Source organism: Tursiops truncatus, chromosome 19 (assembly GCF_011762595.2).
Source record: "Tursiops truncatus isolate mTurTru1 chromosome 19, mTurTru1.mat.Y, whole genome shotgun sequence".
Lineage (NCBI taxonomy): Eukaryota > Metazoa > Chordata > Mammalia > Artiodactyla > Delphinidae > Tursiops > Tursiops truncatus.
In genome coordinates, this window is record NC_047052.1 from 52,271,257 (window position 1) to 52,292,556 (window position 21,300).

Below are 21,300 nucleotides of genomic sequence, written 5' to 3' on the forward strand. Positions count from 1 at the left end.
TCTCCCTCCCCCATATAGAACCCAGTTTCTGTTTGAATCTCACCTGTACCTAACCAGTTCCTGTGTGAAACACGGATGAGTGGAGGGCAAGTGGGAACAGAAAAGGGATGACAGAGGGAGGGAAGCCAAGGAGCCCAGCAGAGGCAGCCGTGAGAGAAGAGAGATGGGGAGAGAGGTAGGGAGACAGAGAGGGGGTGATAGGGTTAGAGAGAGGCAGAAAACTATGAAGAGAGAGAGGGACGGGGGGCTGGGGAGATGTTGGGGAAACTGATGGGGGAGACTGGGGAGATGGAACAAGGGAAGGGGAGAGATGTGGGGAGAAAGGACAGAGAAATCAAGGGAAAGACTGGAGGAGAGACGGGGAGAGAGGGAGGGAGGGAGGGAGGGGGGCAGAGAGAGGGGTGGGGGAAGAAACTCGAGGAGACTGGGAGACATGGAGGAGGAGGCAGGAAAGTGGGAAAGAAATAATTGGGGCACACAGGGACTCCCAGAGGTTAAGGGAAACTGGATTTCCATGTGGTCTCAGCCTTCCATTTTTTTTTTTCCCCGGGGCTTCAAAGACAAGAAGGAGGAAGCAGCAGCGGGGAGAAGGAGCTGGGGTGGGTGACCCGGTCAGAGCTCTTCTTCCCATCCTCCTGAGACAACCCCTACCACCTTCTCAGGATGCAACACGAGGTGGAGCCCCTCTGCTCCTCCACCATGGGCAACCCCAGCATGCACAGGGAGGCAGGTACCGAATCGTGTCTGCTTGTGTGTTTGTATCCAAGTGTGGGGTTGGGCGGGTGGGGTCCTTCCTATGAGCACTGTGTCACAGCCCTGGCTTTCAGTGTGACCTTAAGTGAGTCACTGGCCTTCCAAAGAAAGAGCTACCCCAAATTCTTATGTCTACCAGATTCCTGAGCGTACCCTTTAGACCTCAAACTACATTTCCCATGAGGTCTTTCAATTCCCTGACCAATGTTCTGGACCCAGAACTACATTTCCCATGAACCTCTGGGGCCGTAACAACTCTTCTGAGGCCATTATCCCCCATAGACTCCCTACCCTGGTCCCTCACGTTCTCGTTGTCTCCCGCACTGACCTCAACATCTTCTCCCAAAGCCACTCCTCCCTGCTTCCCATGTTTGAATGGTGCTACTGCCAACCCAGTCTAGACGCCCGGCATTGTTCCCCCACTCCCATTACCTCCACAGCCATCAGTCCCAGCCCCATGTTCCTGCTTACTCTCTCTGCCCTGTCCCTACTTCTCTTTTCCCACAGCCCCAGCTCAGGCCTTGTCCTCTTCCGTTGGACCCTTTGTCCACGTAACTCCCTGGTCTCCAGTTTCTCCCCTCCAGCCCATCCCCCACATAGCTCCAGAGGAGCCTTTCTGACACCCAGCACTAACCCTGTCTCTCCCTTGCTCACAGCTCTTCCACGTTGCCCATCACTCCCAGGAGAGAGTCTTAGCCCCTCAAGCTTTTGTTTGAGGCCCTGTGTGGCCTGACACTAGCTGACAGGCTCATCTTCCAGGGTTCCCTCCTTCCACTCCACTTTAGCACAGCTCATTCATTCATTCACTCATACGACATTTCTCAAGTAATATCTTGGTGAGGATTTATTTGGCTAGCAGGTGATAGAAAATTGGACTTAATGCAGTATAAAAATAGGAAAGTCATTGTCTCACTCAAAGAGAAGCCCAGAGGTGGATCAGGGTTTGTGTTTGGTTGGGTCAGCAGCTCAGTGAATGTCACTGAGAAGCCAGTTTCTATGTCCCTGCTTTTTGGTCTGGGATATAACCCCTTTGCACACCAGCTTGCATACCTCATGGTTACAAAATGGCTGCCACAGTTTCAGGCATCACTTCCAGAGGTCTTCACTTTAAGAACCCCAAATAAACTCTCCTCACATCTCATTGGCCAGCACTAAGTCATCCACTCACTCTTGTCTCAATCCCTGGCAAAAGGAACGAGATTATCATGATTATTTTAGTCAGTGGGGCTACGCATCAGGTGGGAGAAACTTTTTAAAAAAACCTATACCTAATCCTACTTCAGGTCCCAATTAACCAGAATCTCTAGTTCTGGGGGACCTAGCAACTATAGTTTTGTTTTTTAATTAATTTATTTTTACATCTTTGTTGGAGTATAATTGCTTTACAATGGTGTGTTAGTTTCTGCTTTATAACAAAGTGAATCACCTCTTCTGTGCCAGGGGCTAAGCTAGGCATAGCAAATGCTCTAGTGGCAAAACAGACAGTTTCTCTGTCCTCGGGTCTCTTTTAGTGTCTTTGAAGACCTCTTTCATTTGGAGACGCCCCACCCCACATCATCTCTAACCTAGACGGAGGTACCCATCTGATAAGTATACTTTATGTGTAGCTCCAGAAAAGATGAGTGACATTGAGTTGACCAGTTGGCTCGTTTTGCAGATCGATATTTGTTCATTTCAGTTTTGCTGTTTCCTTTGTGGTGTTTTGGAACCAATAACATTTTTAGCTTGTCAGGTTGCAAACTTTGGCTCAGGCCATTAGAAAGCCTGTGGGTCCCAAGTGTTTTGCCTGTAGTAATGAATGAAATGACCCAGCTGGTTCTCATGCAAGGAGGACAGACATGAAACACACTATCTCACAAATAATTAATAACCTACAATTGCAATAAGCACTCCTTAGCCTTGGACCTGAAGAGAATTCTGGGAATATTCTCTTTTGCTTAAAGACCTTAGCACCCACCCCCCGCCCCCACCCCGTGGTCCCTCTGCATAAAACATCTCCTTCTCTGCCATTTCTTTATTTAGCAAACAACTCCTTTATCCCTTAAGTCTTTTTTTTTTCACTATTTTTAAAAATATATCTTTATTGGAGTATAATTGCTTCACAGTACTGTGTTAGTTTCTGTTGTACATCAAAGTGGATCAACCATATGCATACATATGTCCCCATATCCCCTCCCTCTTGCGCCTCCCTCCCATCCTCCCTATCCCACTCCTATCCCTTAAGTCTTGCTGTAGACATCACCTCCTCTAAGGAGCCTTCCCTGATTGCCCCCAGACTGGGCTTCCTCTCTGCCTCGTGACACGTCCATTGTAGCAAGTATTGCCCTTTACAGTGAACACTTACCCCACCAGACTGGAAGCTCTTGGAGGGCAGGCTGGGGTCTCATTAATCTCTTGGTCTGCAGCATTCTCCAAGGCACACAGGAGGCCTTGGAGATGCCTGTTGAAGTTTGAAAGTGTCGTGTTTCCTCAATTATTCAATAAGTATTTATTTTTAAATTTATACCTTTACTAAGTTACACATATACATTGAAACAAATATATTAAAATCACAGTTGTAATTTAGAAATCTTTATTTCTAATGCCACATTTCATGAGAAACAGTTTTATTTACATTTTAAACATACACCTTTGATGCTGCTAGAGTCAGTTTTTTTAGTCATTTCACACACATTTCCAGGGCGTATAATTTTATTTCTAAGTTACTTATGATAGACATTTAAAAGATTTTTTCTATTATGGAAAATTTCAAACATACACAAAAATAGAGACAATGTACATTTTGCTGATCTTGTTTCATCTAAGCAACCCACACATACACACTTTCTGGGGGGACATTCTATAGGACAAATTTGTTTTAAAGAAAATCCCAGACATAATTCCTTTCCACCCATAAATACTTAAGCATGTGTTTCTAACTGCTAAGGATTTTTAGAAAACAGACCTACCATGCCATTAATTCCACCTAACAAATTCACAATTTTTCTTGACTATCATCTCATACCTAGTGCATATTTAAATTTCCCTAATTATTTAAAAATTTTATTTTTCACAGTTGGTTTGTTTTAATTAAGACCCAGAGTTGACATATTGCATTTGATGGTTATATTCCTTCAGTCTTTATTCAATAAATACTTACAGCTAGGTGCCTGGTGCTTTGCTAGACGCCAAGAGCGAAAGACAAGTCCCCGACCTCATGTTGCTCACATTATAATTAGAGACTCATAGAAGTAAATGTAAAATTGCAACTGTGATGAGAGCAAATACATGGTGTCATGAGTTCATGACAGGAACTGTTGACACACTTAGGGAGACTTGATGAGCTAAGTGAGGGGGAAGAGAGTTCCACACGGAGTCACAGCATGTGTCAAGGTCCTGTGGCAGGAGGGAGCATGGAGAGTTCAAGTCACAGAAGGGCAATGTTTCTGGAATGCAGCAAGTGAGGAGGACGATAGTGTCTGATCAGGCTTGAGACATCAGCAGGGTCTGGTCATGTGTGATCTTGGTCTTAATTTATCCCAGTGACAGTGAGAAGTCCTGGGAGGGTTTTGAGGAAATGGAAACGGCCATGTGGTCAGATCTACATTTCTAAATGCTTCTGATGGGGTGAATGAAGAGGGAGAGAGAGATATATATTGAGAAGTTAGGAAGCTGTTGTCTAGACAATAGTGGGGCGAGAAGCAGCAGACTGGGGGATTGAGAACACAGATTCTGGATCCAGTGCCTAGATTTTTATCCTGATTCTGTCACTTGGCCTGTGTGACCTTGGGCAAGTCACTTAAGTTCTCTGTGCTTCCGTTTCATCATTTGTTAAACTACACTCACTCAGAAGGCTGTTTTGAAGATTCAGTGGAAAAACACTTTAAAAGGTGCCTGGCTTTTTAAAGGGGGCTGTAAACACGTAGTTATTATTATTGTTAAGTGGACAGATTTGAGAAGGAGATTACTATGTTGGGGGGATGAAAGGGAGGCCAGTATGGCTGGAGAAAAATGATCAGAGAGGTCATCAGAGTGACCACACGCAGGGCAGGTGCTTCTCAAAGGGGATCTTGCTAAAATGCAGACTCTCACCCAATAGGTCTGGGGTGGACCCTGAAATGCTCCCCAGACCACACATTGAGGAATGAGTCCCCATCACAGGGAGGACTTTATGCTGAAGGCAAGAGGAAGCCTCCGGTGGTTTGGAAGCCTCTGGTGGTGCTGAGACGAAAAGATCACCCTAGCTGCCCTGCCAAAACAGATGGGAGGTGGAAGAACAGGGACCAGAGAGGGGGGCTTACTATGGTACAAGCTGAGCTGTGTTGATGTGCTGAAGCCAAAGACCGCAATAGGAGCATAGCTGGGACACAGCCCTGTGCTGGAGACAGCCTGTCCCAGCTCACAAGAGCCGAGTGGTGAATTTTGCAAGCTGGTTGTGAAAACCATGGGTAGCATAAAATTGGTCAGGGTGAGAGTACTGAGACCATGAAAACAGGCAGATGCTGAGAGAGAGAGAGAGGGAGGGAGGGAGGGAGGGAGGGAGGGAGAGAGGACATTTACCAGCACGCCGCTGAGTTTACTGAATGAGGGAGAGAGTAACACATCAATGTCCGAGTAAGAGGTTTTTAGAGACCTGGGCTGAGTTAGGTGACTTGGGGAGGAATCTGGAAAGCAGGCTTTGCTCTGGATCACGTGCTGGCAGGAAGCAGAGGCAAGTCCACGACATGAGAGCCATCAGAATGGCACTAACACTGGTTGGGAAAAAAGCAGCATCAGCTCTGAGCCCAGAGGGGAATATTTGGTCTGTTTTGTGGTTTCGGCAGTGTCGAGGTTGTGCTGTGTTGAGACATGACTCCAGAGGGGTCTTCTTTTTATCTTGGCCCATCATGGTCACAGAGTGACCTTGGCTGCTGTTGGAATTCTGTGAAATTCCTTATGTCCAAAGGGAGGTCACCAGGGTCCCTCTGGGAGTGCCAGGCCAGCTCCTGGCTGTCAGGGGTTGCTTTCTGCATTTTTTCAGCTGCTGTAACAAAGAGACCCTCAAACTCAATGCCGTTAAGAAAACAGTTGGTTTCTCTCTCGTGTAAGAGGAGGAAGGTGGTCTGGATGGGTGGGATGTCTCAGCCCCTCGAGAATACAGGGACCCATGGCGCTCCATCATCTCTAGCAAGAATAAAGTTGGCTTATTGCTACATCCACATTCCGGTCCAAGGGAAGGGGCACTGAGTCCAAGCCAAGAAAATTTCTCTTAAGCAAATGACTCCAAAGTTGCACCCCTCACTTCTGCTAACAGTGTTGGCGAGAATTTGGTCATGTGGCCACACCTAGCTGCAAGGGAGGCTGGGAACTGTTGTTTCCAGCTGGATAAAACTCTAGGATTGTAGAGGAAGGGGAAATGGATTATGTGGGACAACTAGCAGTTGGCCATAGAAGAGACCGATGTCGATGGAGGGGTTGTGTAGAAGAGTCCAGATTTGAAAGCTGTTATGAATCAAGTTCCAATCAAGAGGCCAGTTCTGAGAGTGTTGGAAAAACCATATAACTAGATTCAAATGCTGCTGCAGTGAAGAAGCTAAGATGGGATGATTGGAAATAGGAAGCAAAAAGGAGCACATCCCTTCCCTTTCCTCCTGGCTTGCGGTCTCCCGCTAGCACCCCCTTTAGGCAGAGCCTAACAGGACCCCAACTGTCCGAGTGGAAATGGGGTTGGTAGAGTCCTTTGGGGCTGAGAGACAACAGCTTAACAACTGGCATAAGAGCTATCCTGGGGGTGGCACGGACAGTCATTTGGTGATGCTATTCAAGTGGAATGACGTGCGAGGAGTGCTCAAGGCAGCTGATACTGGGTTTTCCATCCGCAGGAGCACTTCTTGTGGACCTAGAGACCCTAGAGGAGACGCAGGCTCGGAGCCTGGGCAGACCTGTCAAATCCTCGTGAGTGGTCCCTGGCCCCATGATTTCTGATCTGAGATCCTCTGAGTGCGGTGGCTTGGACCCCTAACTTTGTGAGGTCCCTGTCCGCTGGCTGTCTTCCCAGGAAGCAGTATCTGCGCCAGGTCATTGCAGAATACGAGGCGCTGGACCGAGAGCTCCCGTGCATCCGCAAGTTCCCCATGCCACCTGCTGCCCAGCCCCTCTGTCTGTGCATGGAGACCTCAGTGAGTGTCCCCCCCACCCCCATGATCCCAGGTCCCTGGTGGCATGGTGGGAAGGACACAGGCTCAGAAGTGAGGTGGACAGGGGTTGAATCCAGGCTCTGCAGCTCATCAGCTGTGGGCTTGGCACCAGGATAAGTGGCTGAAAATTGATAGTGAATTTGTCAGAGGGTTCATCATCAAATGTATCACTGCTGATCCCAGAGGGGAGCCCGAGAGGCAGAGAGAGGGGACACTGAGGACAGAGGGAGTCCTGCTAATCCACCTATTATGAAATTCTGTAAAATTTACAGATATCGCAAAAATCCATTTCACAAAGCCCGTTGTTTGACAGATTCAGTGACTTGGTTATTCAGTGTACGGATCCTTTGGGCATTCCTGCCTCAGAGGAGGTATCTATTAAGTTCTCACCCATTTGAGAATTAAACAAGGCTCGCCAGGCAGAAGCCTCGGAAGTGCTCCCTCAGCTCATCTGTGTGACTGGGCCTCAACACAGGGATTGCTGTTCTTGTTTATGGGACCAATCCCCACCCTATTGCTCCGCTTCTTTGTGTTTTTGAACATGAGACACACACACGCACACACACGCACACACACACACACACACCCAACATACACACCCAACATACACATCCAAGGCTTGCCTTCCTGGAGGTGACCAATTTCATGATTTCACTGTGGTTTCGCAGCAATTTTATATGTCATGACATAGGGTATCGCCTTCGACACGGTAATCTCAGACTGAAGACGTGGTTGATGATCAATATATGTTTCTGAATGCAAAATAGATTGACAAGACGTCATATCCTCCTACGAGCCTTATTTTTTGAGAACTGAATAGTTCTTAAAATGCTAATATGACTAAAAAAGGAAAAAATTACGGCTTAGATCCTTGCGGAAATCTTCAAGGGCTGCCCGAGTCTCGCCATCCAACGCAGGTTGCTGGAAAGGTTTTCAGTAGATTGGCAAAGTTGGCCAAATCGGTGAATCGTTCAGTCAGCTCTTCATTGACTTTTGGCAAATCGGTTTGGTGAGAACTGGCTTTTTTTTTTGGAGAATGACCTTGAATGGCAGTAGATGCCTTGCTACCTGAAAGATTCCTATCCTCCCCGCTCTGGCAGGTTCTGCAGGTGGGGTCTCGGGTGGGGACTTCTGCACCCGGACTGAACTCCGAGTGTCACTGACGGAGGTTCTCTCTCCGACATCCCCAGCCCGAAGAGGACCTTACCCACCTGGAGGTGCTGGAGGCGCTGGAGGCCGAGTTACCCGGGGCCATGGAGAGCGGGCGTGTGAGGAGCATCCGCTTTGAGAACGTGAACGTCATCTGTGGGACTGCTGGGCGCCGGGACCGGTGAGTCCTTGGCGGGGGCAGGGCCTGGAGCGACCGGGAGGGGCAGGACCGCAACTGGCAGGACCGCGGTGAACGCGATGGGGGAGCCGGGAGGGGAGTGAAGGCAGTGAGAGGTGGGGCGGGGCGGGGCGGGGCGGGGCGGAGGCTCTGAGTGGCCGGGAGCTAATAGGAGATGTGGGCCAACAGTAAGCTCCGTGAGGGGCGGGGCGGAGAAGTGAGGGCAGTGAGGGGGCGGGGCCAGGAGCGCCCGGAGAATGGCGTGGTTGGTATAAGGATCCAGACCCCGCAGAGAGTGAGAGCCGAGAAGGGGCTAAGGCGAGAGTGGGCGCAGTGAAGGGGCAGGGGCAGGTGAGATCGGAAAAGAAGGTGGGATTTGAGTGAGGAACCGGACTTTCAGTGACCCAGGTGGTGACGGGGATGCGCAAGACCGAGGTGTGTGGTCGGAGCATGGGAAACAGCTCTGAGCGGGAGCGTAGCCGGGACTGAGCGCTTTGCAGGCGCGGGGCCAGAGTGATCGGTGGGCCTGGAGGTCTAGTTGGGCGCGGGGCCGGGCCTGAAAGCCACACTGAGGGGGCGGGACCTGGAGCTGCTGGATGAGGATAAGGCCCTGGAGCGGCGGTTTAAAAAGATGGAGCCTCGACAGAGCCAGGCTGAGAGAGAAGACGGGACCTAGACTGACCCAGGTGAGGGTAGAAGTACAGATTGACCTCGGCGAGAGTGCAGGGTTGGAGAGTTTAGGGATGTAGTGACGGGTTGAGGGACTGGAGTTGGTAAACGAACAGGGACCAGGCAGGGACTCTGGGACAATCAAGGCCAGCGATTCCCCTTCCGTCTCCGCCCCGCCCCTCTCCTCTTGGCCCTGCCCCCTTGCAGGTGGCTCATCACGGTCACGGACTTCCAGACTCGCTCGCGCCTACTGCGCTCGGGGCTCCGCCTCCGCGGGCTCCACCACCTTCTCGTGCGCAACGACGAACTGCTGCTGGGCGATTACCGCCTGCACCTGCGCCGCTCCCTGGTCCGACGGCGCATGCTCGAGGCTCTGGGGGCGGAGCCGACCGAGGAAGTCTGACGTTTTGGGGGCGGGCCCCGGCTGCGCCTGCGCACCGCCCAGCGGGCTCGGGCGACCCACCCGGAATCCCGAAGGAAAGGGGCGTTGCCTTCCCAGGAAGGAGGCGGGGTCGGCTCGAGGGGGTGGATACTGTGAGTTTAATTATAAAGAATGACCTGGTACAAAAGCCATTTCTCTCTGCAAAATCTTGGTGGGGAGTCAGGGGGTGGGAGGTGATGGGGGGTAGGGACGAACCCCCACGATATAATCCCGCCTCCCAAATCTTCCTCCGGTCCCTGGAAATGGACACCTGGGTCCCAATCCCTTGAGGGATGAACTCTGAGGCCCGAGAGAGGGAAGACCCGGGCGCCGGGGCTTTGAACGCGTGCGATCCTTGTCCCAGCGAGAACCAGACGTCCGCATCCGCCCCCCTCCTCTTCCTCCTCCCACCCGCCTTGGAAGACAATTCTCGGGCTTTTATTTCAGGTTTTTTTCTGGATTTTTTTGTGTGTGTTCTAGGTTTTTTTTTTTTTTTTGTATTTTCCTTTGTTATCGTTCCTCTTTTTGCTTTGTCTCTTCGCCCCGCGCTGCCCCCCATCCAGTCCCTTCCCCCTCCCCACCCCAACCTCCCCTCCCCCCTCCCCACCCCCCATACCCTCCCCAACCCCGCGGCACCCATCCAGAATGAACAAGCCCTTGATAGACGGGCGCCGCGCAGGCCCCCTGCGGACGGGGGGCATCCTGCGGACAAGGGGGAGGGGGCGGGTAGGGGCCCAGCGCGACCTCCGCTCCCTTCCTCGCCACCCCTCCCCCCTCCCACGACCCTCCCACAAGGTTCCCCGCAGATCCCTGACGTGGTGAGGGGAGAGGGCTGCAAGCACTCTCCCCCCATGGACGGAGCGCCCCCGCCTCGGGGGTAGAGGGCAGCAGAGTGGGAATGGAATTGGGGGAAGGAGGGGGAGCTCTCTTCTTTGGCAGCTGAACATGGTGGGGGGACCTGAGGGCGATGCCCTCCCCCCCTTTGCCCACAGTAGGGGAGGAGGTGTTCCAGGGGAAGGGGTGGCTTAAAATTCCCAAGCCCCAGGAATAAAGGGAGGGGGAGGCGTGCAGGAAGGAACAGCCATGCTGGAGGGAGGAGTTTCTTGAAGAGACAGGAAGGTTAGGAGATGAGGGAGCGGTGTCTTCGGGCAAAATGGATGGACCGGAAGGCTGGGGAGAGTGAGAGGAGGGGAGGTGAGAGGGCCAAGCCCGGGGAAGGGAGAGGAGGAAGTATGGAAGCAAACTGGGCAAGAAGTGAGTGTGCGTAGGGTCTTCTCTTGCCAGAAGGAGAAAAAGAGTGTAAAGAGCTAAGAGAATAGGCAGAGTGTGAACGACCGGAAGAGCTGGTCTTTCGGGACCAAAAAAAAAAAAAGTGCCAGGAAAAGAAACAACAATACAGCCGAAGAGCGCGTGTGCAATGAGATGAGTGTGCAAAAAGAAAGAGGTAGTAGAGTTCCCCAGGGGAGATGGAAAAAGTCACCCAGGAGCTGACATGAACAAGTAGAAATTCAAGAATGAGTGTGCAAGCAGGGCCACGGAAGGCGAGAACATTAAGGAAGAGAAGAAAGCTTCAAGGGAGCAGTGGAAGCACTGGGGAGGATGAGTGCGCGAGAGCGAGCATGCCAGAAGGTTCACCCAAGAGTTGACGATGGAGACGGACAAGGATTTGGGGAAGAAAGGTGCAAGGGAGTCGGGAGCCCGGCAAAGCGGGGAGGCATGAGCACTTGCGAGAGATTCGGTTCCTGGGAGGCACGGGTGCAAGCAACAGTGGGAGGGGGGAGGGGCGTGTAGCGTGAGAATGCGGGGGTGCAAGAATAAGAGGGGAAAGTGCTACGAGAGAATGGAGGTGAGAGTGTCGGGAGAGGCGCACAGTCTGTGAGAAGGTGAGGGGAAGGGTGTCCCAAGTGTGTCTGCAGCAAGGGCCCAGAGATTTTTCGGGAGTGAGGGGTGGAAGGGAGGGCGCCCCGGAGGAAGCGTGTGCAAACAAGAGTGTGAGAGACCAGGGGGTGTGGAGCGTGGGGAGAGAGACGCACGGTGTGCCAGGGAAACTGAGCGTGAGCTGGAGAGCTGAGGGCCTCGCAAGCTGGAAGCGAAGGCGCAGTGTGCAGGACAGCGAGAGGGCAAAGTTGTGCAAAATTGTAGCCCAGGGAGGGGAGAGAGGTGAGCAGGCGTGCAAAGGAGCGTGCAAGAGGCCGGGGGGCTGCTGTGTGTGCTGGGGAGAGGGGAGGGTGGGGAGAGCCGAGGGGCCTGGAGAGGGGGGAAGGGTTGTTAGAGGGTGGCAGGTGGTGGAATCTGAGGGCATCGCCTTCCCCTGCGGCCTGGGGGACGACCCCCATCCGGTCAGGCTCAGGGCTGACCCTCTATGGCTCTGTCTGTCCCCTCCTCCCCAGAATCGACCCTTCCCTCCTTCTTCATCCCCTTCTGTGATTTCTTCCTTCCCCCCCCCCCCCCAACTCCACTCCCCGCTTCACACACACACACACAGTCTTGTGTCAGCTGCCCCCTCCTGTGAGGTGCCAATGTCTGGCCAGATCAGGCCACCTGGTGACCTCCGGCCTTGGGAGACGAGTCAGGGTGCAGTTTTAGCAGAGTCCCTGGCCCGGGGAGAGAATGAAGGTCAGGGTTCAGAGGTCAAGAGGCCAGCAGGCTCAAGGGTTCCGTGGACGGGCTGGTCCGTCCGGGCCAGCCATCACCTCTCCAGGAAAAATTTGAGAGCCCGGTCGATGTTCATGCGGTGGCCCACCCTGGTCACCCCCAGATCGACGTAGTCCTCCTTGGTCAAGGCGGGCAGGTGGGAGCCATCGATCTCGTGGTCCAGGAACCGGGCTCGGTGCTCAGACAAGCCCAGCCACTCGAGCCAATCGGCCACGTCGAACTTGGTCCAGAACCCCAGAGGTTTAGCGCTGAACGGCTTGTCCGGGGGCAGGGAGAGCAGGCGGGTCGGTGAGAGGGAGCGCGAGGCCCCTGACAAGGCCCCGCCGAGACCCCCGGACATCCCGGGGTGCGGTGGCACAAAGACAGGGGCGAAGGGGTCAGCCGAGCCTCCTGCCCCTCCGGTGGGGGAGCCGCGGATGTCAAAGAGGCCCGGGTAGAGCGGTCCAGCAGGCAGGATGGGTAGGGAGGAGGGCCGGGGCGCAGGGCTGACCTTGTGCTCCGAGGCGGGCAGCAGGGACGGGCTCGGGGCCCGGCGGAGCAAAGGTGGCCGCATCTCGAACTCTACGCCCTGGAGGTGGCGGGCGGACGTGGAGGAGGAGGTGGCCGACGGCGAGGTGGCCCCCGGGGCCGCAGCGGCCGAAGCGGAGCCCCCGCCTCCTGTGGGGAGGGGCGGCAGAGGCGCTTTGGACCAGTTCTGAAACAGGCTGCTGACAGGTTTGGAGAGAAGCGAGGGCTGGGAGTCTTCCGAGAGTCTGGAATGTGACAACGGGGCAGGGGTGGAGGAGAAGGGTTGCGGGGGGGGGGGGGGGTGGCGGGGGTGGCAAAGGCGGGTGAGAAAGAGGAAGAGGTCAAGATACAGGGAGAGGAAGAGAGACATGGGGCAGGGGTAGAGAGTTGGAGGAGAGAGAAGGGGAGAGATCGAAGGGGCAAGCGAGGGGGTAAGATGGATGTCAGGACAGAAAATGAAGGGAGAGAAATGAGAGGACAGGGAGAGGGTGACAGTCAAGAGAGATGAAAGAAAAAGAGACATTAAGTGATAATAATAATAATCACCACCACTTACTGATGCTCACGTGTGCCAGGCATTGTTCTAAGTGCTTTTACATATCGCCATCTCAATGGAATCCCCGTGACAGCCCTGATGCAGGTTACTATTATTATCAGCAGCACAGAGAGGTTAAGTAACTTGCCTAAGGACACACAGCCAGGAAGTGGCAGAGCCCGGTTATATGGCACCAAAGTCTGAGCTCTTAACCACTACCCTATACTGCCTTTCCGGGTATGGCCAGTCACAGCAGAGTGGAAGACAGGGAGACAGTGAGAGAGGAACAAAAAGAGGATGAGCATTCAAGGGAGAGAGATGGAAGGGGACGGGGGACAGAGAGAGAGAGAGAGAGAGAGAGAGAGGTGAGGAGAGGGAGATGAAAGAGAGAAGAAACAAGGGGAGGAAAAGGTTCCCCTCATCCCTTTAGCTCCCTCCAGAACAGTCCCTGCCTCAGGGCCTTTGAACAGTTCCCTCTGCCTAGCTCTCTCTTCCCCCAGGGAGCCAAACGATTTGCCTCCTTCCCTCCTCCAGTCTCTGCTCAGCTCGCCCGTTATTTGAGAGACTTTCTCTAACCATCGCGTTACTGCATTTTTTTCCCCTAGGATGATGACAATGATTTTGTTTACTGCCTGGCCCCCGCCTCTGCCTCATTAGGCTGTGAGGTCTATGAGGGAAATGCTCTGCTTGTTTCGTCCATTGTGGGGTCCCTCTCACCCTGAAGGGCACCCGGTACAGAACAGATGACAAATCAATTATTGGTGGATCTGTTAACTAAATTAAGCGTCCTTTCCTCTCCCCAGAAGACTTAAGAATCATCAGTGAGATGCCTTAAGATCTCAAAGACCTCAAAAACCACCTCAGAATATCACCATGTGGATATCAAACCCTCGAGGAGAATTAGGGTGAGCTCTGCAGAACAAGAGGATTAAAAAAACCCCTCTCCCCACTCGCTCTGTGTGTCTGAATCAGGAATGTGACTCTATGCTTTCCCTAAGATTAGAAGGTCTTGAATGGGCTTGAACTCTGTGGCCGTTCCAACTCGCTAGCTGCTTTAGAAAACTTCTGCATCTTCCTGGACTTCTCCATCTATACTTGCTGGGCTTTTGTAAGAGACCCCTCCCCTCCCCCATCTCATGCCCTCAAAAACCCTTTTAGAAAGGTTCTGTGCTGTCCCTCTTCTACAGAGAGGTGGATCCCTTTGCCTAAGGTCACCCAGTTAGAAAGTGCGGGGCTGCAACCAGGATCCAAAAAAGCCTGGCTCCAGAACCACACTTGTAACCACGGACCGTGCCCTAAAGCATCTTGTCTTGACCAGCACGGGGCTCGAGGGACCTGAAGATTTCAGGGATTGTCAGAACTGACAGCCCACCAAGGAAACAGACATCGGGCAAGTTGTGCGCCAGTCTCCTCCTTTGTTGATCACTCTTTTTGTTCATCATGGAATGTGGGTTGTCATGGTGACAGGAGGAGACCACAGAAGCTACTGAGATAAAGGGAAATTTAAAGTGGCTGGGAAAGCATGCTTCTTTGAGGGCAAACTTCTCCAAGCCAGCCCGGCTTCTGTTTTCTTTCTACCACCTGGGACCCTAAAGGGACACAGCTATGTGGAAGACGGTCTCTGCTACCCACAGCCAGCCCCTCTGGCCTCCACTGCCAACCTCCAGCCCCCGGCTCACCTCTGCCGCTGCAGGGAGGAAGTCCTCTCTGGGACGTAGCTGGCTCCCCCGTGGTGGCCGTCCCCGCTTCCCCCGCCGCCTCCCCGGGCCCAGGGCAGAGCGCCACCAGCTGCCGAGGAGCCCCCAAACTGCTGAAGCTTGGAGCTGAGTTCACTGATGATGCTGGCTTTTACTGTGGCCAAGGCTGAGGCCTGAGGCTGGGCTAAGGGCCCAGGCAGGGGTGGTGGTGGTGGACCCGGGCCCTCCTCCCAGGGCAGCAGCTTCCGAGGCAGGGAGGAGGCGGATGGCAAGGGCACCGGTGGGCCTTCTGGCTCTACAGCCCCTGGACCGCCGGCCACACCTGCCGTCGAAGGTCCTGAGCAACCACTCAGGGCCAGCAGCCCATCGGTTCCAGCCCCCGTCACCGAGACGGTGGGGCTGGTGGGAGTGACAGGGTCTCGGAGTCCCCCACCGGGGCCAGGCCGCAGGCCTCCACTGGCCCCAAGCGCCCGGCCCCGGAGCTTAGAGGGAGTCATGAGCTGCGGCGGGTATGGTGGGCCAGGAGGACCGCTGCCCCCGAAGGCCTGGCCGTCCAGGTAGGCCACATACGTGTCCAGAAGCTCCGGCCCACTGGCCACACTGGCCACCCCGCCGCCAGCCCCGCCTTCGGCAGACAGGCTGCTCAGCGTGGACGCACTGCTGATGGTCTCCAGCGGGTGGTCACTGCTGCTCCGACTGTCCACCTCCTCGATACCAGAATCTGTGCCAGCTGGAGGATCTGGGCCAGGCTGTGGGGCAGGGGGAGGCGGGGCGGCTGGGGCTGCTGGGCCCGGCGGAGGCGCGTCCCCAGCAGCTGCGGGGCCCGCCTGGGTCAGCGTGGCCACCTCGCTGTCATAGGAAGTCAGGCTGGATGCGGTGGAGTCCAGCGTGGGAGGGGCGGCGGCCACGGCAGGGGGCGGCGCAGGGGGCGCTGGGCTGGCCGCGGTGGGTGGGTCCGGCAGCGGGTGGGGCGGCCCCGGCGTGAGGGGCGATTCGGGCTTCTCAAAGCTGTTGGAGAACTCCAGGGGCGGGGGCAGCGGTTCCACAAAGAGAAATTCGCCGTCTTCCACGTCCACCGAGGGGGCGGGGGGCGGCAGGACCAGCAGGGGGAGCCCGTTCTCGTCACTGCCCCGCGGGGAGGTCGGCGAGGGGGGCACGGACCGGCGAGGGCTGGGCGGCGGGATCCCCGGCCCGTCCTCCGAGGGGGGCCCCCTGCCCCCCGCCCCACCGGCCCGGGGCTGGCAGTTCTCGAGGAACCGCACGTGGAGGGGCAGCCGCTCGGGCTCCTCCGGGGCTGCGGACCTCCAGGGTTTGCTCACCCCGGGGTGCGGGGCGGGGGGCTCGGACCCCAGCTGCAGCAGGAGGGGCCCGACCCCGGGGGCGGTGGGCGGCAAGCGGTGCAGCAGGGAGCGTCGGGCAGCTGGCGGGCTGGCCGAAAGGGATTTCTCCTGGCTGCCCAGCCCGGCCCGGTAGCCCAGCTCCCGGCGCGCCGGGTCCGGCGGGGGGGCTCCCCAGAGACGCAGCACCGGCTCGTGGTGGGCGTGGGGCGAGTGGTGGTGCGGCGTGGGCGGCGGAGCCTCGTAGCGGGGCGACGGGGGCCTCGGAGGGGGCTGGGGGGCCCCACCGCCCTCCGCGGACTCCTTCAGCGCCCGCTCTCGGGCGGCCAGGGCCAGCCCGAGCGGGGAGGCTGGGTCCAGGGCCTTGCCGGTCAGCGGGTGGACCAGGGGGCGCGGCGGCAGGAAGCTGGTGAAGGCGCTGCTGCCTCCGCTGCTCCCGTAGGCTCGGCTGCCGGCTCCGTAGCCCCCGTAGCCGCCGCCGCTTCCGGCGCCTGCGGACTCCAGCCGGAGGTAGGGCTCGGCCGAAAACATGCCTTCATCGATGGATTTGGAGTGGCGCAGCCGGGGGCCCGGGGGCGCCCCCGGGCCCAGCGAGCTCTCGCCGCCCTCTTCGTCCCCCGTGTCGGTGGAGAGGAAGAGCGTAGACCGCCGGCGGGCTTCGTTCTGCCAGCCCCCTTCTCTCCGAGCCGCCCCGACCAGGGCCGCTCCGAACTGACTGGTGAAGTCGAGGGTGGCCGGGCCGCTGGGCGAGGCGGGGGCGGGCACGGGCGAGGGGGGCGGCGGCACTGGCGACATGGCCGGGGCGGGGCTCGGCGCGGAGGAGCCGCCGCCGCCGCCGCCCCCTCCGCCGCCGCCCGCGGTCTCGGGCTGGGTCGGGGGCTCCGCCTCGGTGCTGCTGCCCTGGCTGCTGCGGCCGCTGCTACTGGTGGATGGAGCCTTGATGATGATGGTGGGGATGGGGATGGAGTTCTTTTCCGACGGGGCGGCCGCGGCCGGCGGCGGCTGCGGGGACGCCGGCGACGTGGGCGAGGGCGTGGGCGGGAGGCCGCCGCCCTTCTGGGGCTCGCCTTCGACTTTGGTCTGCTTGACGAGCGGGCCCTTGCGCCCGCGGCCCGAACGGGCCGGCACGTACATGGCCGCGCTGGCCGCCCGGGGAGGCAGCTGGAAGTAGCGCAGGGCCGGGGCCTGGGAGGAGCCGCTAACCCCGCCCCCGCTGCCGTGGTGCGACGGGGACAGGGCCCCCGGGGTCGCGCTGGGCCCGCCGCCCCGCCAGCCTCGCAGGCTGGGCTGGGGCCCCAGAGCCAGTCGCGGTGGGGGGTCATCGGGGGAGCCGCCTGTCTCCATCTCCGGGGGATGGGGCGGGTGGGCGTGGTGGTGGTGTGGCTGGGGGAGCGGAGCGTGCGGCTGGTGTGGGGGGGGCGGGTGGTGCACAGGGGGCAGGGCCCCGCCGTGGTACAAGCTCTTCTCACGGCTCCCTACACGGCTCTCAGGAGGGCAGGGCCCATCGAAGGACGACGGTGACGAGGCGGGGTGGGGGACACCTGAGCCGGGGTTGAAGGGCGCTCCCCGGGGAGAGGGAGTGAGGCGGCCGGAGGAAGAGGGGGCTGGAGGTGTGCTGTAGGGGGGCTCTGGTGGGGACGTGGTGGGCGGCGGCGGGATGTCCTCCGAACCAGGCACAGACAGGCTGCGGCTGAACTTCATGGCTGGGGGTGCTAGGTAGGGTCTCTCATCTTCTGCAGCCCCTGGGAAGACACGGAGGATCCAGAAGCAGGGTGGGGATGGGAAGGGGTGGCCTCTCTGTTCCCCTGTCCCACAGAACTTCAATATTACAATGATAATAATAATGACACCCAGTAGATGTTAAGAAGAACATGGGCTGGTCTAGAGCTTACCCAGATGTGATAAATGCAAATCCGTTTGATACAGTAATACAGGTTGTGCACTGCACAACAGCAAACGGCAGAGGGAGCAAGAGAGGTGTGGTGTGTGCCGGGGGCGGGGGGGGGGGGGGGGGGGCGGGCGGAATTCAGCTTAACTTCCTTCCAGGGCCAGGAGGGGGCGCCTTTTCTAATTCGCCCGAAGGCAAGGTATATGCGGGCGGTCGCTTGGGATGAGCAAAAATGGCTTGAACCAGGAAGAGATACCGTGTTTCTGGGCATACTTACAGATTTCTTTTCATGTACGTGCAGAAAAGAAATGTAATTAGCACATCAGATCTGTGATTTCACAGATAGCACTGCTTAGGGTGAGGCTAATATTTAAAAGAGGGAGCCAGTTCATAGGTAAGCAACGTCAGGCAGATGTATAGGTAACTGATACTAGGCAAATGACACACACTGGTGGACTGTGGACACTGAAGCTGCGGAAAAGCTAGATCCAAACAGCAAAACAACTTGGAGGGAACTGGAGGAGTGGAATCTTTTGCCTCCTTATCGACGGCCAGGGCTCAGTCCTTGATTCCCTTTTCCCTCTGACTACTCGCTCTCCGTTGACTATCTCAACCAGTGTCATGGCTTCGTTCACTGCTTCCCTGCTGAAGACTCCCATGCCTTGTCTCGGACCCAATCCTTGCCCCTGAGCTCCGGGCTTCTATATCCAAATGCTGCATCCACTTGGATGTCTCACTGGCATCTCAAACTAAGCAGGCCCCAAATTGAGCTCCCGATCTCCTCCCCACGATCTTCCCAAGCTGCTCTCTTAGCAAATGGCAGCTCGGTCCTACCTACCTCAGGACCTTTGCACTGGCTGTTCCTGCTGTGTGGAATGCCTTACTTCCAGATAGTCCCATGGCTCCCCACTTCATCTCCAAGTTTCAGCTCACACCTGCCCCCCAGCACTCCTGACATCTCAACTCATTCTCCTCTTTTTCTATTTTTTTCCATAGCACTTAACACAGCTAACATACTATATCATTTTCTTATTTCTTATCCTTATAAGCTGTTGTCTGTCTTCCCCAGCTAGAAGGTAAGCTCCATGCGGGCAGGACCCTTTAGTCTGTTTTGTTCCCTGACAAATCCCCAGCAGTTTAGCCTGGCATATGGTAGTGCTCACTAAACATTTGTAGAATGAATGAATGAATGAATGGACTCTGGCATAAGAGAGAATGAACCAGGGTCTGTGGTGGTTTTGACTTAACCGCATCCAGGCAGGGGCAATGATGTCCCCATTTTCTAGATGCAGAGCCCTAGGCCCAGAGAAGTGAAGCTGCCTGCCCTGGGTCACACAGCCAGGATGGACAAGAGCCAGGATTCAAACCCAGGTTTGCCCAGCAACAAAGCCTGAGCTCTTCGCCCAACTTGATGGTCACATATGGAAGGAGAAAAGAACATTCCCAGGCTCCCTTGTTTTCCCCGTAAACTGTCACCCTCCCAGCCTCCCCTTTCCCCATTGGCATCCCTTACACCCACCCTTGCAGGTGACATACCAATAGACTTTTGCCGGAGCATAAGCCCAGGTCCTGGAGGCAGGTAAGAAGGACGTTCATAACTTGGCTGGGAGCGGTGGTGGGGATCAAAGCTCGACTTTGGGTTGGCAGTCAGAGGAGGAGAGAGAAAAGAGAGCAGAGAAACATCAGTCAGGGCATGAAAATCCATGGATTCCCCACACAGCCATCCTCCATTCCTTCCCCAGCCTCTGCAGGAAGGGAGAGGGGTGTGAAGGAGAGGGAAGGGAATTCTGGGTTAGGGAAAGGTTTCTGAGTCCTGACAGCGGCAGCAGGGAGAAAGAGGGGGAAAACGTCAGATTATCAACTGAGCCTGTCTGCTCTGCTTCCCAAGCCGATCACTAATCTGGGCACTTTTCTCCACCCCTGCTGTCACTGCCCAGGTCCAAGTTACCACCACTGCCTGCCTAGATGACGGCAGTAGCCTCTTCCTTGTCTCCTGGCTGCCCACCTTGTCCTGCCACCCATTCCTGGTCTGCTTTCCACGCAAGAGTCAGAGGGATCTTTCTAAAAGAAATTCTGATCATGTTATTGCCCTGCTTAAAATCCTACACTAGCATCTCACATCAGTTAGGAAGGGATCCGAGTTCCCAAGTCTGGTCTTCAAAGCCCCCTGGGGTAGACACTGCCTGTGCCCACCCAGATCTCCTCAGCCAGGATGCTGTGCCCATCCCCAGCCACTGTGTCACCTGCCTGCAACACTTGGCTGCCCCTTGCTCTGAAGAATCATTCCCCCTCCAAAGGCGTTGACGTGCCCAAGCTGTTACATGCCCCCACTTCTGGGAGCAGCCTGCAGCCAACTGACAGGAAGGTCTAAGGAGGGATCATCTCCATCCTGCAGTTCACACTCCCGAGCTCCCCAAGGGACCAGGCTGAAGGCAAACTCCAGTGGGGACCAGGGTTGCTGACCTTCTCTGCAGCCCATCCTGTCTCCCCCATGCCCTTACAGGTTCCCCCTTAGGAAATCATTGTCTCAAGCATCCTTATCTCAGGCTCTGATTTTAGATTAAGAATCACGGTGATTTAAGACACCGTGTATGATCTAGCCCTCGCCTATATCTCCCACTCTGGTCCCACCACACCCACCTTTTCTTGCTCCTGCAGTGCCGCAAGGTTCATCCCTGCTTTAGGACACTTACAAGTCCTGGATCTTCTCTCTGCAATGGTTTCCTCCCGGTCATCACTGATTCCTTTCCATCTTTATGTCCTCTGCTCAAATACCCCTCCCAGTCACTGCCTACTGCATTTCCCTGTCGTGTTTTCTTCATAACACTTCTCTCACTTCTTGCTTACTGTCTGTCTGTCTTCCTGGCGAGAACATCAGCTCCCTGAAGACACCAGACATTATCCCAGGCACCGTGGGTACAGGGTCAAGGGCCCATGATACTTTTAGGGGAAATGTTTTAATTTCTTTTCAAATAGGAGGGAAAAATAATTATAATTCAGTCATAAAACTTTGACTTTTAACTTTTTTTTTTTTTTTTAGGAAGGAGGGGCAAAAAGTGCCAAAGGCCCACAGAAGTCATAATGCAACCTTCCTGAGGGCAGTGACTTTATCAGTCTGGTTCACTGCTAGGTCCCCAGTCCCCAAACAGGCCTGATGTTCTATAAGCTTGTGTCAAATGAACAAGCCAATGTCAGGCACTCTCGGGCCCTGACTCCCCTGCTTCTGCCAGGTGGCCCCACGTGTCTTCCTTCTCCGTCTTTGAGACCAGAAGTTCATAGAAAGGAAGGCCTCTTTGGATGGGGTCCCCACTTTTGGGGTGTGACCCTAAGTGCCCTCACCTCCCCACCACGCCCCC

At 55.7% G+C, this 21,300-nt stretch overlaps 2 protein-coding genes across 4 annotated transcripts in view; one reads left to right on the forward strand and one right to left on the reverse strand.

Moving 5' to 3' along the window:
* The first annotated feature begins 663 nt into the window (after positions 1–663).
* On the forward strand, positions 664–9,477 carry C19H19orf81 (chromosome 19 C19orf81 homolog). Of its 3 annotated transcripts, XM_033845659.2 has the most exons (5): positions 664–730; positions 6,594–6,666; positions 6,770–6,890; positions 8,099–8,238; positions 9,112–9,477. In XM_033845659.2, the coding sequence occupies exons 1-5, from the start codon at positions 664–666 to the stop codon at positions 9,305–9,307; spliced, it is 597 nt and encodes a 198-aa protein (XP_033701550.1). In that variant the 3' UTR covers positions 9,308–9,477. The 3 variants fall into 3 exon arrangements, 1 of the variants encoding a protein (XP_033701550.1); XR_004523429.2 differs by lacking the exons at positions 664–730; positions 6,594–6,666; positions 6,770–6,890; positions 8,099–8,238 and adding an exon at positions 8,468–8,586 and having other exon boundaries at positions 9,112–9,245; XR_004523428.2 differs by lacking the exons at positions 664–730; positions 6,594–6,666; positions 6,770–6,890; positions 8,099–8,238 and adding an exon at positions 8,474–8,670 and having other exon boundaries at positions 9,112–9,248.
* A 2,309-nt stretch (positions 9,478–11,786) lies between these two features.
* The window catches only part of SHANK1 (SH3 and multiple ankyrin repeat domains 1), a 43,253-nt gene continuing 33,739 nt past the window's right edge, over positions 11,787–21,300 (reverse strand). The window contains exons 20-22 of the mRNA XM_073796676.1: positions 19,481–19,577; positions 14,702–17,798; positions 11,787–12,732 (exon numbers count right to left, since the gene is read on the reverse strand). Of these exons, the coding sequence (XP_073652777.1) occupies positions 12,015–12,732; positions 14,702–17,798; positions 19,481–19,577 (3,912 nt within the window). The 3' untranslated portion in view covers positions 11,787–12,014. The remainder of the gene's footprint in view (positions 12,733–14,701; positions 17,799–19,480; positions 19,578–21,300) is intronic.

Excerpts from the sequence above, each read along its gene's own strand:
- C19H19orf81 (XM_033845659.2), top strand. The coding sequence starts at position 664 with ATGCAACACGAGGTGGAGCCCCTCTGCTCCTCCACCATGGGCAACCCC. Across the intron at positions 6,667-6,769 it reads GGCAGACCTGTCAAATCCTC|GAAGCAGTATCTGCGCCAGG; the intron begins GTGAGTGGTCCC and ends CTGTCTTCCCAG. Across the intron at positions 8,239-9,111 it reads ACTGCTGGGCGCCGGGACCG|GTGGCTCATCACGGTCACGG; the intron begins GTGAGTCCTTGG and ends GCCCCCTTGCAG.